This window comes from Pipistrellus hanaki (assembly GCF_964339955.1).
Source record: "Pipistrellus hanaki genome assembly, chromosome: 2".
NCBI classification, from domain to species: domain Eukaryota; kingdom Metazoa; phylum Chordata; class Mammalia; order Chiroptera; family Vespertilionidae; genus Pipistrellus; species Pipistrellus hanaki.
Genome location: NC_140504.1, coordinates 54,212,686 through 54,230,920, shown reverse-complemented (window position 1 = coordinate 54,230,920; position 18,235 = coordinate 54,212,686). Strand labels below are relative to the sequence as shown.

General features: G+C 44.1%; 1 protein-coding gene across 12 annotated transcripts in view; it reads right to left on the bottom strand.

The window, feature by feature from the left end:
- The window catches only part of GOLGB1 (golgin B1), an 85,561-nt gene that overhangs the window by 5,860 nt on the left and 61,466 nt on the right, over window positions 1-18,235 (bottom strand). For all 12 annotated transcript variants that reach the window (XM_084871452.1, XM_084871444.1, XM_084871449.1 and 9 more), the window contains 3 exons: window positions 8,004-8,182; window positions 5,093-5,255; window positions 4,771-4,908 (listed from right to left, as the gene is read on the bottom strand). In XM_084871452.1, the coding sequence (XP_084727578.1) occupies window positions 4,771-4,908; window positions 5,093-5,255; window positions 8,004-8,182 (480 nt within the window). The remainder of the gene's footprint in view (window positions 1-4,770; window positions 4,909-5,092; window positions 5,256-8,003; window positions 8,183-18,235) is intronic.

The following is an 18,235-nucleotide window of genomic DNA, read 5'->3' as shown; positions in this document are numbered from 1 at the left end:
CTTCTACTTATTGAATTGAATTTGGTCTCCTAGAACTCTAAGTTCTCACTTGTAGGTGTCAAAGTTTTAAGTTTAGTAATAATTAATATTAATTAATATTAAGATATATTAAAAACCACAGAGATGTTTCTCTGAAGTACCCACAGTAGGACTGTCTACCACATGAAAGAAGGCTAGTGTGCCTAGCTTTGTGTTCAATCTCTTCCTGAGTATTTCTTTTTTTTTTTTTTTTAATATATTTTATTGATTTTTAACAGAGAGAAAGGGAAAGAGATAGAGAACTAGAAACGTCGATGAGAGAGAAACATCGACCAGCTGCCTCTTGCACACCCCCTACCGGGGATGTGCCCGCAACCAAGGTACATGCCCTTGACCAGAATTGAACCTGGGACCTTTCAGTCCGCAGACCAATGCTCTACCACTGAGCCAAACCGGCTTCGGCTGAGTATTTCTTTTGTAAGTATTCTGGGTTAATTTTTAAGTAAAATAGTTGAATCAATGTTCAGAGAAAAGAATATAATACTTTTCTAGAGATACCATGATGACTGGTAAGGACTTTTGATGCATATGGAAAATTAGAACAAATCCACATGGTATAGCAAAAACATCTGCATAGCCAGAATGAAAAACATAATAACCACCGAAACCGGTTTGGCTCAGTGGATAGAGCGTCGGCCTGCGGACTGAAGTGTCCCAGGTTCGATTCCGGTCAAGGGCATGTACCTTGGTTGCGGGCACATCCCCAGTAGGGGGTGTGCAAGAGGCAGCTGATCGATGATTCTCTCTCATTGATGTTTCTAAACTCTCTATCCCTCTCTCTGTAAAAAATCAATAAAATATATTTTTTAGAAAAAACAAAAACAAACACATGATAACCTTACCTTTGAAGAGCAATGTTCAGTTTAACAAGCACTTTCAAAAGTATTCTCTCATTTGAGAGAGTAATTTATAAATGACAAACAAAGAGATGAGCAATGACTTGCCTAACATCATGTGGCTGGTAGATGGCACACCAGGACTCAAGTATGTTCTTGATTCCAAGTCTAGAGCTCTATCTGCTATCTGATGGTACCCCAACTGAGAGTTCAGCAAGGAAGTTAAACAAGTTATGGGTTTTTCTTAGGAGAAGGGACAGTTAGTAAAGGAGAGGACAAACTAATCTGAAGACAGAGATAGCTTGGTATAACGACAACTACTCGGTTCTGAGGCAATGAGGAACTTTCTCATAACACAGGAGACAAACCATACCAAAAAACAAAACAAAACAAAACACTCCAAACCACAAACAAACAAATCCCTCAACGTTGAAAAAAATCCCAAAACTCTTTTCTTTGACATATCTAGAAGAGTACAAACCCCCTAACTGAAGAAGTCTAATTATTTACAACAAGTGGCCCGGCGCACAAAATTCGTGCACATTAAGAGAATCATAATAATAAAAATAATATTAGAGAAAATATTTTAATATTGCTATTTGCCCTTTCTCTATAATAGAAGTGTCAGAGATTAAAGAATATTAGTAAAATGTAGGAGGAAACCCAGATGGCGGCATAGGGTAGACACCTGAATGCAGCCTACCACAACAAATTTGAATTTAGAACTAGAAAACAGGTGAGGCATTGCCCTGAAGCACCGGACGGCTAGCTGAGAGGAGGCTCTGCCATCTGGGAAGGAGAGAGAAGGCACACTGAACCTCAGGAACTGTGAAGGTACGAGAACTGTGCGTGCGAAAAGGCGCTGGCTTACACCCAGCGCGCGGAGAGGGAGGGCCCGGCTGAGTTCGCTGCTGGCTTACTCCCGGCACGCAGAGAGGGCTGACAGCTAACGCGCAACTGACTTTCTTGTTCGAGAGGAAAACAGAATCACCCTATTGCTCTGATAGACGGCCCCAGTCAGGAAGAGGCCAGACTGTCAGGCAGTGGGCAGAGATCTCTCGGAGGTGTGTGAAGCCAGAAGCCATTACTGCGGGACTTGGGGAGGAGCCAAAGGGAAAACAAAGTTTGTCTGCACCAACCCGAGACTCTGCCCCATCCAAGCTGAGCACAGAAGCTCTCCCAGAGGCTGGCTTTCTCTAAAGAGGGACTGGTTGGAATCCAAAGCTTGTCTGCACCTTTACCAAAGAGGTGCGCAAGCCTGCAACCAATCTGGTCAGACTCACCACAAATAGGACTTTTCTAAGGCGAGACTGACAGGGAACCAAAGATTGTCTGTGCCACCCCGAGACCCCGCCCCATCCAAGCGGAGTACAGAAGCCCTCCTAGCTGGGACACTGCTGATCCTCACAGCCAATTGGCTTGGAGATCAATGCTTCCCAGTGATACCAACAATAAGCAAGGCTTAACAGCAAGACTGCACACATAGCCCACTTGGTTCACAGTTCCCCTAGGTGAACCAAGACTATCCACCGCAGGTAACTGGGAAGGCTGTGCTACTGGGCTCTACCAGAACACCAGCACACAAAACTACTACATCAAATCAGGGAAACAACTAAAATGCAGACAAGAGGCAGGACACAAAGGAAGGAGATGGAGGAAATGAAAAGATTGGACATTGAGTTCAAAACTACAGTTATAAGATTATTTAAGAGTATCCTAAAAAAGGCCGATAAAATAAATGAGACCTATGAGGATATGAAAAGGGAGCAACTAGAAATAATAAGGGATCAACTAGAAATGAAGAAAACATTGTCTGAAATAAAAAATATTACACAGAGTCCTAAAAACAGACGGGAAGATCACAAGAATCAAGACAAAGATTTAGAACACAAAGAGCCAGAGGACACTTCTCCACAGAACAAGAAGATAAGAGAATCCAGAAAGTTGAAGATAATGTAAGAAACCTCTGGGACGATTTCAAATGAACCAACATCAGAATTATGGGGATCCCAGAAGAAGAGAGAGAGAGCAAGATACTGAAAGAATACTGGAAGAAATAATGACAGAAAATTTCCCCATCTGGGGAAAGAAATAGTCTTACAGGTCCAGGAAGCCCACAGAACCCCAAACAAAAGGAATCCAAGGAGGATCACACCAAGACACATCATAATTAAAATTCCAAGAGCAAAAGGCAGAGAGAGAATATTAAAAGCAGCAAGAGAAAAGCAGGTAGTTACCTATAAAGGAGCACCCATAAGATTGTCAGCTAATTTCTCAACAGAAACCATGCAGGCCAGATGGGAATGGCAAGAAATATTCAAGGTGATAAATAGCAAGAACCTACAGCCAAAAATACTCTACCCAGCAAAGCTATCACTCAGAATCCAAGGCCAGATAAAGAGCTTCACAAATAAAATAAAGCTAAAAGAGTTCATCACCGCCAAACCAGAATTATATGAATTGCTGAAGGGGGTTATTTAGGAAGAGGAAGAAGATAAAGATAAAAATTATGAACAACAAATACGTAACTATCAACAAGTGAATCTAAAAACCAAGGGAATTAAAAAATCTGATGAACAATATTAACTGTTGAATATAATAGAATCAGAGGTATGGAAGGGGAGTGGACTGACGATTCTCGGGGAAAAGGGGAGTGGGGGTGCGGGAAGAGACTGAACAAAAACTGTGCACCTATGGATGAGGACAATGGGGGATGGGGAAAGGACAGAGGGTGGGGTGGGAACCTGGTGGAGGGGAGCAATTGAGCGGAAGGGGGGAAGAGGAACACATTTGTAATAATCTGAACAATAAAGATTTATTTTTTAAAAAATTAGTAAAATGTATATGAAATCTCCCTCCTGTCAGTCTGGGATGTGCCATGGGACCCACAGTCAAGTCCCCTTCCACCCACACATGCCTCAAAATCATGTGAGACCCAGACCTGGCTGTCCCCACCGCCATTGGGTGAGACCCAGACCCAGCTGCCCCGACCCAAGCCCCACAGGGCGGGGGGGTGCAGCCTCAGGTCCCCTGGCCTGGTGCTGGGGGGTGGGCACAGCCTCAGATCCCCCCTCAAGCACCACAGTTTAAAATATTGTCCTAGAAAGATAAATGTCCAGAGAGAGAGAGTCACAGTCTAATGTTCTGGAGAGCAAATATAACAGGGTTGAGGAGGGTTCTAGTTTATGGGAGAAAAAGTGTTACAGAGCTATGAAGGTCAGAACTTTCTGGAAATAACTGACTAACTGGGAGGAAAACTGGGTAAGAGCTTCTCTTGAGCCCCTCTAAAAACTCCAAGACAATTCCAACAAAGGGTCTGCAATGTTACCAATTCATTTGGATCAACAAAAGTTTTTTTTTGTTTTGTTAATCCTCACCTGAGGATATTTACCCATTTTTAGAGAGAGTGGAAGGGAGAGAAGAGACAGAGAAAGAGAGAAACATCAATGTGAAAAAGACACACAGATTGGTTGCCTTCCCCAAGGCCCTGGGCCAGGATAGAGCCTGCAATGGAACTGAACCCGGGACCCTTCAGTCCATGGGGCAATGTTCTATCCACTGAGCCAAAACAGCTAGATTTAAAAAACAAAAGTATTTTTTAAATGTATATTTCTATGCCAAACTAAATAGTCTCTTCCATGTCAATTAGTTGAATTTAACAATATTTTAAAAGTACCTTTCTACATAAGGCAGGCCTACCTTACTTTTCTATGTACATTATATTTATCTCAGACCAACCTCATCCTAACACCTTATGCAAGTTACTCTGAGAAAACTAAAACAGACCCTAGGGTATGTTACATCTGGAGCCTAGGTTTAATCATCATCTACTTACCTTATTACTTCCAGTCATGTAAGTAAGAAACTGAATTCCAGTCTAGCAGGAAAGACTTACCCTGCTGTTCAGTTGCTGAATTCTTAATTCCTTCTGGTGAATTTCCTTTAAGCTGTCATTGAGCTGAGTCCTAAGAAGTTCTGTCTCATAAACTAGGTTTTGTGGCCCATCTAGGGAAGCGGATGCCTCTGAGGATGCCTGCCAGGATACAAACAGTGATGGAGCTGGTTCACATTCCTTCCCTCCTGAACCCCTGCCCACCCCAGAGGAAGTCATGGCATGGCTTGCCGAATGCTGACCAGCAGGTGCTTGGCTTGCATGAAGCGGAGGCTTCCTGGGTAATGGTCACCTCTGAGTAGCAATCTGCACTGGAATTACTCACCTGCTTTTGGTACTGTACGCTGATGGTCTCAGTCTTGGAGGCAGATCTCAATTCCCTCATAAGATTTTGCAGATGACTGATCTGCTGATCTTTATCTGAAATAGCCATAAGGTACTGTTCTTTCATTCTCCTCTCATGAGTTTCCCAGGAATTCTTTTCCATCCTAGAAAAACATGAAATAATCACAGCAAAAATATACTTGTGAGAGAAAGATAATTCCATATGTACCCTGAACTATCACCATCACCTAGTGGTACAGAGGTGCCTCTCTCTAATTGACCTCACCCCTACTGCAGTGTGAGTGGAAAAAACAAGTGAGATCTGGACATCCATCTCCTCCCATGAAAAGGAAATGAAGTGCTCCTGCCTGTCCCTTCAGAGGCAGTAAGTATCAGAAGAGGCCAAGAGGAAAGTTTGGACTTCCGGCACTACCCGATGGTAACAATACGCCATTCCCCCAATACGCTTTCTGCAGTGTCAGGGGAGACTGAGTGAGGAGCCTGGACTTTCAACACTGCCCAGCAATGAAAGTGACCTTCTCCACACCCCACAGTGATATCAATGGAGGCCTTGTGTGGAGCCCGGATTCCTACTCTCACCTAACAGTAATGAGGCAACCCTCCCAATTAACTGTGCTGTCAGTGGAGTTCAAGTGGAAAGAGAGACTTTTTCCTCTTCCTGGCAATATCAGGGCACCCATCTCTCTAGAGCTATCAATAGAGGCTGAGTGGGGAGCCCACTGGCCTTCACCCTCCATCTGGCAGTAAAGTGGCAATGTTCCCCTTCCCTTGCTGGTGTGGTATCAGTGGAAGTCCACTGAAGCAGACTTAAATAAGACTTCAAGTCATAATTTCCAAAATTGAACTTATTATAAAAAGAATCAAGGATGTCGCTCTAGTCAGCTTGGCTCAGTGGATAAAGCGTCAGCCTGTGGACTGAAGGATCCCGAGTTTGATTCCAGCCAAGGGCACATGACTGGGTTGCGGGCTCAATCCCCAGTGGGAGGCATGCGGGAGGCAACCAATCAATGATTCTCTATCCTCATTGATGTTTCTATCTCTCTTTCTCCCTTCCTCTCTGAAATCAATAAAGAAATATATATATCAATATTTTTAAATCTATCAGTTTCCTTAAAAAAAAAAAATCAGGGATGTCACAGTCTAACAACCAGGGAAATCCCAACTTAATTGGAAAAAAAAATCATCAGATTACAATAGTAAGATGACAGTTTTGGAATTACGTGACAAGGATTTTAAAGCAGTCATTATAGAAATATTTCAACAAGCAATTACTAATAAACTGGAAACAAATAAAAGTAAAGGAAGCATCAGCAAAGAAATAGAATAAATAAAGAAGAACCGAATTTTAAAGCTGAAGAATACCATATGCAAAATAAAAAGCAAACTCAATGGACTCAATAGCAGAACAGAGGTGGCAGAAGAAAGATATCAGTGAAATTAAGAACAATAGAAATTGCTGAATCTGAATAAAGAGAAAAATAATCAATGAATTATATTAATCCAAATTAAAAAGACCTTATTGAGAAGGATGAAAGGGAAGCTGCAGACTGGGAACAATATTTGCAAACCACATGTCTAACAAATAACTTATATCAAGAATATATAAAGAACTCTCAAAACTCCCCAGTCAAAAAATTAACAACTTAAATAGAAAAATAAACAAAATACATGAATACACATTTCATCAAAATGGACAAATGACTGTCAAATAAGCACATAAGATGTTCAACATTATTAGCTATTATGCAAATTAAAATAACATTACATATCTGTTAATATCAAATGCTGCCGGGACCGGTTTGACTCAATGGATAGAGCGTCGGCTTGGGGACTGAAGGGTCCCAGGTTCGATTCCGGTCAAGGGCATGTACCTTGGTTGCGGGCATATCCCCAGTAGGGGGTGTGCAAGAGGCAGCTGATCGATGAGTCTCTCTCATTGATGTTTCTAACTCTCTATCCCTCTCTCTTCCTCCCTGTACAAAATCAATAAAAATATATATATATATAAAAAAAAACAAATGCTGACAAGGATGTAGCATTTAATATTGAAGCTGTATCTCTCTTGTATTGCTGGTAGAAATATAAAATTGTAAAGTCATTCTGGAATATAGTTTTATAGCTTTTTAAAACATTAAACATTACATTTACCATACAACCTAGCATTTCCACTCCCGGGCAATTATCTCAGAGAAATGAAAACTTATTGTCCACATAAAAATCTATATACTTTGTTTACAATAGCTAAAGTTTAGAAACCACACTCATGTCCTTCAATGGGTAAATGGCTAGAAACAATACATTCATACCATGAAATACAATTCGTTGGTAAAAGAATAAACTATTGATACACTCAACAAAGTTGATGGAATTCAAAGGCATTATGATGCATGAAAAAAAGCTAATTTCTAAAAGTTAAATACTGTATAATTCCACTTATAAAATAATCTCAGAATGACAAAATTATAGAGATATAAATTACTGGTGACCAGAGATTAGGAATGAGAGGGTGGGAAGCAGGGAGAGGGAAGAATGTAACTATAAACTAGTGGACATATTTGTGTTGATGGAACAGTTGTATATGTGGGTTGTGATGGTAGTTACATGAATCTATACATATGGTAAAACTGCACAGAGCTATACACAAACATACTCGAATGAATGTAAAATAGGAGAAATATGAATAAGGTCTTTGAATCATATCAATGCCAATTTCCTGGTGTTGATATTGCATTAGAGTTAAGATGTGACCATTAGAGGAAATTGGGTGGAAGGTACATGAGAATTCTCTGTGCTATTTTTGCAACTTCCTATATACATCTGTAATTATTTCATAATAAAAAGTTTTAAAAAATAAGAAAACTAAAAGGGTATAAATGCAGAGATTATCATACCTGAGCTGATGCAGTTCATGCTGCCAGGAGAGGTTCTCTTGCTTGAGCTCTTCTTGCATAATCTGAAATGTTTTTGTCTTATCTTGATACTCCTGAAGTTGAGCCTTCACTGGACGTAACTCAGTGATCTCCTGGTTAATCTGTAAGTATTGCTGCTGCAGATTCTTCAATTCCGTAAGCTTTAACCAAAAGGAAAGGAAAGGGTGATTCATCCAGCTATAAGTCATCAGCAGGTCCCTACTAAGTCAGTCAGACACCACACAGACTATCAGCAACTAACAGTTCGTTGACATATCACTGCAGCATGAATCCCTAAAAATGGGGAAATACATGCGGCCAAGCTGTGGGAATCACCCCAGGAAGCTACCATCAAGACTGCAGGGCCTGACCATTCCTGCAACTTCCATCCCTTCCCCCGGGCTCCCAAGGTCCTAAGTTGACTCGATCTGCAACTCTTGAGGGGGATAGACATAAGGGACTGATAGCTTCTTTGTGAATGGTAACTCCCTAGAATAAAAAGTATAAACACAGACTGCTTTTTTATTTATCCATGTGCCTGGATTATGGATGTCAACCTTTACTCTAGCTTAGCAGATGACTAAGATATGAAGAAGGCAGAGATGCCCAAGCCCAGTGGTTAAGGGCACGTAGGCTTTGGAATCAGTTATCCTGTACACATATGTTCCTCACATCCTCTAAAAATTTAATTTCCATCACCTATAAAATGAAGATAATTACAGTACCTCTCATAATATTATGAGAAACAAAAAAAATTGTGTTAACACAGTTAGTGGTGATGATGATGATACAGTAATGATGGACTTGAGTCTAAATAACAGAACTGCCTATCTACATTCCAGATATATTTTTAAATTCTTTATCCCCAACTCATTAAAAACTTGATAGTAAGAAAAAATGTCAGGACATCTGGGCAAAGAGGGAGTCTTGAACACACATCTGTTTCACCCATTTCGGAAAATCACTAATGCTATAATAAAGGCATTATTTTTTAAAGCATAAAATGCAAGAACAGAAAGAACAAGAGAGAGGTCAGCAGCAACAGAATTAATTTTGGAAGCTGAAAAGCAGATGCATAAGTGGTAAATGACTTAACAGATCTGGAAAAGCCATATCTTAAGCTAGCAGTAGGGAAAGCCAAGAACCAATAGAACTTACTCTGCAGAATCTTCAAAAGGCTCAGGAATTAACAGCACCAGGTACCTCTGGAAAAGATGGCGAAGGGAATAGGGAGGAGGTGGCTGAAATAAGGAGGATTAGATGAAAGCTGCTTCAGAAACAATTGCATCCCTAAGTACCCTTCTTTGCTCCACAATGACAAATAACTAGAGTCTTATTTTCTGGAGAAGGTAAAAGAAGTGTCTCTGGACTATGAAACATCAGGCATAGCTGAAGGTAAGGATACTGCTCCAAAGCAAGGGTGATCAATTAAATATATTCTTTCTTTTAAAAAAAATTAAATTGATTTTTTAGAGAGAGAGGAAGTAAGAGGGAGGGAGAGAGAAAAATCAATGCAGGAGTGGAAAATCAATCAACTGCCACCTGCACATCCCCTACCAGGGATTAAGCCCAAAACCCGGGTTGACAAAATTAACAAACCAGGAATCAAACTGAGGACCTCTCCTTAAATGAGACATCATCAATAAACTGAGCCACACCGGCTAGGGCGAATGTATTCTTTCTGAATGCATGAAGCCTTTCCCCTACTCAGCTTGGAGAGTGCTGGCATATAGGACTTTACCTTCCATGCAGAGAATGATAAGCTCTTCTCTAGAAAATATGAATGTCCCAAGAGGAACTAAAGACACCAACATAGGGACTATCCACATAAAGCTCAGCATGGAACTTGGAGTTGGTAAGCCCCTCTCATAAGCTTTTGAGACCCTGCCCTTGAACATAAAGAGTAAAACAAGGATTAACCTTCACCTGAAGAATGGCTAATATTAAGATAAAGATTAAAAGAAACTAGAAGAGTATTTGAAGGAGATTATCAGGGGGAAATGTAATATACTCAAAGATTTAAGAGAGAATATAGAAACATTAGAGCAGAAATAAAAATTGGGGATTAAAAATGGTGGCAGAGTAGGAGGATGCTGCACGGACATGCTCCCAGAAACAAGCGGGAATTACATCTGAAATACGGAAAGGCTTCCTGAACAATCAAGGGAAAACTCACAGGAGAGAACCCTGATACCAAAGGACTGAAGGTGGAGACGGCATAGAGATTGAGGAGAGGCGGAAGCTCGAAAGGGCTGACTGTGCAGATAGCAATTTAAGTCCCAGAGAGATATCTCAGCTGTGTGTGTGTGGGTGGGTGGGTGGGGGGAAGAGGGAGGGCGGGGGAGATGCACACTACTGAAAACTCTGGGATCTAATCCCAAAGCTGGGCTCCCCAGCAGAGAGCACCAAACTGAAGAGGGTACCCACATAACATTTAGCTGTGAAAAGCAGTGGGGTGCTGTCTGCCATGGAGTGGCAGTTGAAAGTTCAGGCACCCTCTTCAAGGGCCAATACACACATTCCCTGTGGAGCTACCCACCTTGTGATCTGGCAGAGGGAGGGTGAAGTGGAATGGAGCTGTGAGAGCAGAACCCAGGACTGGGGACTCAGGGGCTAGGGTTCAGAAGGCAGACACTACAAGTTTCCTGGGCTGAGTCATTCCCTCACACAGCAAAGGACATCCTTCCAAAATTTATGGGGAACTCATACAACTTAACAAAAGGAAGGTAAACAATACGATAAAAAAAAAAAAAAATGGGCAAAGGACCTAAATAGGCACTTTTCTAAAGAGGACTTAAAGAATTCCAAGAGATATATGAAAACATGCTCAAGTCACTAATCACCCGAGATGCAAATCAAAATGTCAAAGAGGTACTATCTCACACCTGTCAGAATGGCTATCACCAACAAATCAACAAAGGACAAGTGCTGGAGTGGATGCAGAGAAAAAGGAACGCTCATGCACCGCTGGTGGGAATGCAGACTGGTGCAGCCATTGTGGAAAACAGTATGGACTTTCTAAAAAGATAAAAAACAGGACTTCCATTTGACCCAGTAATCCCACTTTTAGGAATATATCCCAAGAAATCATAAACACCAATCAGAAAGAATATATGCATCCCTATGTTCATAGCAGCATAATTTACAATAGCTAAGACTTGGAAATAGCCTAAATGCACACCAGCTGATTAGTGGGTTAAAAAACTGTGGTACTTCTACCCAATGGAATACTACACTGCTGTAAAAAAAAGAAGGAACTCTTATCAATTGCAACAACATGGATGGAATTGGAGAGCATCATGCTAAGTGAAATAAGCCAGTTGGAGAAAGATAAATATCACATGATCTCACTCATTTGTGGAATATAATAAACAACATAAACTGATGAATAAAAATAAAGCCAGTGGGGGCTGCGGGGTGAAATTATAGAAGTAATCCTGTTTTTGCAGATTTTTAATTTTACCTACAACATTTGTGATATCATACTATGTTAGCTCTATTTTGATAATATTATGCCTAAAATCCTTTTTCCCCCCCTGGAAATATTTTTTTTTTTTTTTTTTTTTTTTTAAAATTCAAACTTTATTTTTCAGTTTTGAATGAGAAAGCTCCATATCTCTGAATAGCCATTGAGAGGTCGTCTTCATTTTATTTTTTATTTTTTATTTTTTTTCTTTTTAAATCCATCTTTATTGTTCATATTATTACAAAGGTTCCTCATTTCTTCCCCCCTCCACCAGGTTCCCACCCCACCCTCTGCCCCCTCCCCATCCCCCATTGTCCTCATCCATAGGTGCACAGTTTATGTTCAGTCTCTTCCTCCCTCCCTTTCCCCGATAGTAAATCGCTTTTCAGATAGTAAATCTGTTACTTAGCATTTTCTCATATCAATAATACCTCCACATGCCCAATGATACACTTCACACAAAAGACATTTTCAAATAGGTCAACCAGCCTCATCCAGGCCCCACCCAAGGCACTCACAGATCAACACCCCAGCGCTATACTAACTCAACACATCCAGATCTAAGCCTTCATCACTTGATTCAGCAGACCCTCAAGTTCCCGCAAAAGTTTCCAGCCATGTCTGAGAGGCAGCTGTGGGCAGGTACAGGCGAGGAGCGAGCTGTTTCGGGCCTGGCTGCTCCGGGCCCGGCCTCTGTTGCTCTGGTTCGTTCCACAACCAGCTGCCCCGGGTCTGGTCACTGCCGCTCCCGACCTAGTTGCTCTGGACTTGGCTGTTGCTGCTACAGGCCTGGCCGCACCCGACCCGGCTGCTCTGGGCCTGGTTGCTCCGGTCCCGGCCGCTCCGGGCCTGGCCGCTCCCAGCCTGTCAGCCGCTGCTCCGGGCCTGGCTGCACCAGACCCGGCTGCTCCGGGCCTGGCAGCTCCCAGCCTGGCAGCTGCTGCTCTGGGCCTGGCCGCTCCTAGCCTGGCAGTCGCTGCTCTGGGCCTGGCCGCACCCAACCCGGCTGCTCCGGGCCTGGCCGCTCCCAGCCCGGCAGCTGCTGCTCCGGGCCTGGCCGCTCCCAGCCTGGCAGCCGCTGCTCCTGGCCTGGCCACTCCCAGCCTGGCAGCCGCTGCTCCGGGCCTGGCCACACCAGACCCGGCTGCTCCGGGCCTGGCCGCTCCCAGCCTGGCAGCCGCTTCTCCAGGCCTGGCCACTCCCAGCCTGGCAGCCACTGCTCCGGGCCTGGCCGCACCAGACCCGGCTGCTCCGGGCCTGGCCGCTCCCAGCCTGGCAGTTGCTGCTCCGGGCCTGGCCGCTCCCAGCCTGGCAGTCGCTGCTCCGGGCCTGGCCGCACAAGACCCGGCTGCTCCGGGCCTGGCCGCTCCCAGCCTGGCAGCTGCTGCTCTGGGCCTGGCCGCTCCCAGCCTGGCAGCCGCTGCTCCGGGCCTGGCCACACCAGACCCGGCTGCTCCGGGCCTGGCTGCTCCCAGCCTGGCAGCTGCTGCTCCGGGCCTGGCCGCTCCCAGCCTGGCAGCCGCTGCTCCTGGCCTGGCCGCACCAGACCCGGCTGCTCCGGGCCTGGCCGCTCCCAGCCTGGCAGTTGCTGCTCCGGGCCTGGCCGCACCAGACCCGGCTGCTCCGGGCCTGGCCTCTCCCAGCCTGGCAGCTGTTGCTCTGGGCCTGGCCGCACCCAGCCTGGCAGCCGCTGCTCCGGGCCTGGCCACACCAGACCCGGCTGCTCCGGGCCTGGCTGCTCCCAGCCTGGCAGCTGCTGCTCCGGGCCTGGCTGCTCCCAGCCTGGCAGCTGCTGCTCCGGGCCTGGCCGCTCCCAGCCTGGCAGCCGCTGCTCCTGGCCTGGCCGCACAAGACCCGGCTGCTCCGGGCCTGGCCGCTCCCAGCCTGGCAGTCGCTGCTCCGGGCCTGGCCGCACAAGACCCGGCTGCTCCGGGCCTGGCCGCTCCCAGCCTGGCAGCTGTTACTCTGGGCCTGGCCGCTCCCAGCCTGGCAGCCGCTGCTCCGGGCCTGGCCACACCAGACCCGGCTGCTCCGGGCCTGGCTGCTTCCAACCTGGCAGCTGCTGCTCCGGGCCTGGCCGCTCCTAGCCTGGCAGCCGCTGCTCCAGGCCTGGCCACACCAGACCCAACTGCTCCGAGCCTGGCCGCTCCCAGCCTGGCAGTCGCTGCTCCGGGCCTGGCCGCTCCCAGCCTGGATGCTCCGTGCTTGGCTACTGCTGTTCTGGGCCTGGCTGCTCCCAACCCGGCTGCTCTGGGCCCGGCTTCTCCGGGCCCAGCCACTCCGTGTCTGGGTGTTCCTGGACTGGCCACCCTGGGCTTGGCCGCCTCTGCCTCAGGCCTGGCTGCCACTGCCCCAGGTCTGGCTGCTCCAGTGCTGGCCGTTGATGCTCTTGTTCTGGCTGCTGCTGCTCTGGGGCCTGGCCACTGCTGCTCCGGGCCCAGCTGCCACTGCCTTGTGCCTGGCCACTCTAGGCCTGGTCGCCGCTGTTCCAACATTCTGTCCCTTTTTTCTCTTTTTTTTTTTCTTTTTTTTAAAAAAAACAAAACAAAAACGCATTTATGTTGCAATGTTGGCTGCTGCGTTGAGTTCTGACTTAGTCTTTGATTTTTCAAGATCTTCTTTGTATTCTTTCTTAAGTAATTTTACTATCATTTGCTCTCACTTGATTTCTTCACATTGAGAACTTCTTTGGTTTCTTCCTCCTTGTCCTGGGAGCTCAGCAGGTTGGCCTGTGGCACCCCTTTGTTCTCCGCGGGCTCCCGCGCTGCTCCAGCCTGTTGCCGGGGTCGGCGCCGCCCAGGAAGCAGCCCCGTCCTTGGCTCCGTTGCCCGCGCTCAGCAGTCAAAGGCTCAGGGGCACCCCCCCCACTGGGGGCCCCGTCGCCCGGCTCCTTGCTGGCGCCCGGCTGGCCGGTGTCCCACAGGGGCTCCTGCTCCTCGTCGCGTTCCTCCAGTCTGGAGCTTTCTTTCTCCCTCCCACTAGGGGAGTCCAGGATCAGAGTCAACAGACTGTCCTCTGCGCACAGTGTGCGCGACTCCGGGGGCTCGGCCTTTCGCCACGCTCCCAGGACTCCACCTCACAGCTCCGTCTCCCCCTGCCCGAGCCTGGGTCCCCAGGGACTGGCCCAGACCTGGAGTTCGGGGCGGTCCGGACTGAGGCTCAGAGCTGCCGCCGTAGGCTTTGTTTCTTCCGGCTAGTGTAATCCAGCATCAGAGTCAACATTCAGTTCTCTGCGCGCCATGTGCGCGCGACTCCGGGGGCCCTGCATTTCGCTGTCCCCCGGGATTGTCTCCCCCTGCCGGAGCCTGGGTCCCCAGGGTCTGGCCCATAACTTGGGGCTCAGCGCTGCCGGTTCGGGGGTTCAGCCCAGGCTGGGGGTTCTATTTCCTTCCTGCTAGGGAACGCCGGGCAGCACCCAGCCCTCTCCTCCTCTCCGGCTGCGACCTCTCCGCGCGTGCGTGCGTGCGTGCGAGCGCGCCGCATGTCTCCGTACCTTAGGCTTTTTTTTCAGCTCCTCTGATTTTCCTTCTGGTTTTCTCCCTCCTTCCTATTGTAGAGTTTTCAGTCAGTCGACTACCTGTAGCTCTGGGCAATGTCCACTCTACATTTTAGTTGTATTCCCTTGAAATTGTTGTGAGCTGCTGCGGCTAGGTGTATACCCGAGCAGCCATCTTGGATCCTCCCCCCCCTGGAAATATTAATATGTATTGCATGTAACATTTTTATATTTAAAAGTATTTTCCTTGAGGAAAAAAATAAATTTTCACTTCTAAAAGAAAAGAAATAAAAATAATAAAGAAAAACACAGTCTTGAAAAACATCACAAAACAAAACTACCACCACTATTCTTAGAGAAGAATGGGCATACATATGTATATCCATAAGAAAAAGGAGGGGAAAAAGAAATCCTTAGAAATTAGAAACATGATAGCAAAAATGAAAATCTCATTATAGGGTTCAAAAGATGATGGTAAGAAAATCTTCCTGAAATAGAGCAAACAGAAATTAAAAAGTAAGAAAATTATAGAGCTAATCCAGAAGGTCCTACATCTAAATAACTGGATTTTCAAGGGGAAAAAGATAACCAATAAATAGGATTGGGGGGGAGAGGTGTTGGTAAGGCATAAATCAAAAGATTTCCCAAATTTAGTAATTTGTTAAGTATGAATTAGACTAGACAGAATGATGAATTAAAACAGACTAAAACCAAGTACATTATCATGATATTTCAGAACATAGACTAAAAGATTCTATATATTTCCAGAGAGAGAAATGAGATGATGTGTGTGTATAAGAGAGAGAGTGTGAGAGACAGCTCACATACAAAGGACCAGAAATCAATAGCTTTAGACTTCTGAATACAATCAAGCTAAAAGGCAAATAGACCAATGTCTTTACAATTTTGAAAGGAAATATTTTCAGCCTAGAATTCTATACCCAGCCAAACTATCAATCATGAATAAAATCAAAAGACATTTTCAATACATATCTTTTTTAGGGAGCTACAGGATGATTCATGACATCAAAATAATGGCACAAAATCAAGACAAGAGAGACATGTAATGCAAGAAACAAGATCTCATAGAGGTGAAAGGTGAAAGGAGATGTTTTAGGATGAAAACTGTGTCCTAGGAGTACAAGGCAACCAGTTAATATAAGAACAAGTCAGAGACTCTTGGAGAATTTTCTCAAGAAAATGAAATTCATAGGAATAAATATCTTGAGAGAAAATGTGAATAAATAGCAGTAAGTCTTGGTTTAAATTACACTGATAAGTACAAAGAAAAGTAAGTTAACAAAAACACAGTTATTAACTATAGGAAAAACATATCTCAGCTCTAACACCATTTATAATTATAAAAATATAAACTGTGAATGTTGATTTAACCAAACTTAAAATTAAATTACATCAGGAGAATGGAGGAGTTATATATTGAACGTGTGTGTAGTACGTATAATGGAAGCAGAGGGAGTAAAGAGAACTAAAAAAAAGTTGATACCTAATCTAAGGATAAAAAGCCAAGATACATTAAAAGCATATTTAGATACTGAGGAAACACAAAATAATTAGTTAACAGCAAATTGCCTTGGGAGAAAGAGAAACAGGAGTGCTACTGTTGGTTTTTCTGATCAAACTGTAGAATTCAGTGACTTATTAAATATGTGTATATAACTTTTTTAACCCAAAGACTAAAATAAAAACATGTTTTTGTTCTATTTTAAAGGGAAAATATATTCTTTATTGCAATCCACTCACTCCTGTGATCCAGATACTCTGTTATCCTTGGAATAGACCAGATCATCAGAAAATATAAAACATTTTTCACAGTAAAACACATTACTATATTTACTGTAGAGAAGTAAAGGATACTTCAAAAGTTCAGTGTCCTTTCTCTGGAAACAGATAAAACATTTTTTTTTCACGCCTTAATACTTAAAGAATAACTATTCTTATTCTTATCTTGAACAAGTAGTATTTCTTTCTTCCCCTTTTCTAAAATATGGGCATTCCATATTTTAGAATGGTTTTTACTATCCTATTTCTGATGGATCCCAGAAAGCTCAGAGTAATTAGTGGCCCACAGTTCTAAGAAAGAGTATGGGACAGCCGGGACCGGTTTGGCTCAATGGATAGAGCGTCGACTTGGGGACTGAAAGGTCCCGGGTTCGTTTCCGGTCAAGGGCATGTACCTTGGTTGCGGGCATATCCCCAGTAGGGGGTGTGCAAGAGGCAACTGATCGATGACTCTCTCTCTCATCGATGTTTCTAACTTTCTATCTCTCTCCCTTCCTCTCTGTACAAAATCAATAAAATATATTAAAAAAAAAAAAAAAAGAGTATGGGACAGTATGATATCTCCTTGGAGGACTATACTTACTCCTGGTTTAATATTTTTCCTTCTACCCTCATTTTCTTCCTTCCTAGTTATTGTATTACATTATCTTGAATCACTGTTATATCTTTATATACTACCACAAGTCATTTTTAGGATGAAATGAGTGTAGATAAGTATTTAGGTACCTCTAGGGATATGCTCTCTACTATTTAGGTAGGAATTGTGTAAGTGCTTTGTTTGCTTAGGGAAAAGTCGTAAGGAAGTTTAGACAGATATAAAAACTCCAGAATGTTTTCAGAGTTGTCTGTTATGTCCTACTAGAATACCGTGTGCTAATTCTTGCCCCTTGGACTCTCAGACTTTATTTTGGGAAACTTCCTCTTGGCTAAGTAAAGAAGAGAACTAAAGTAATCGAAGTCCCTTTGAGACCTAAGTCATTTGTGGGTTGGTCCTGAGGGGAAGGGAGAATAGGGTAAGCAGTGATAAAATGTTGGTCTAGGCTGAAAGTTTCAATGAACAGAGGTTGAAATATGTTATCTCTCATATTTATCACACATGCAGCCAAATAATTGAGAAACTAGAAACTTCAATGCCCCTGAGACAGAATGAGAATAAGATATGTGGAAAGGAAGAGTTGATGGGGCATATAATATATTCACAAAATATACAGAAGGGCCTCCCCAAGTCAGTGAACCATGTATGAACTGTTACCCAGTGAGTAACATTGTTATTTGATTTTATAACCTGCCTAGGCTTTATGATTCTTTCATGGCAGATGTAAGTCTCAGTCTCAAAAGCTCCCATAGCTTCCCTAACATGTTAGTTTTACAAAATGGAGAAAACAGTGTTTATAGAAACAACCACAAGTATAGGGAATGATCACCAACTGCTGATTATCTATCATATAATTA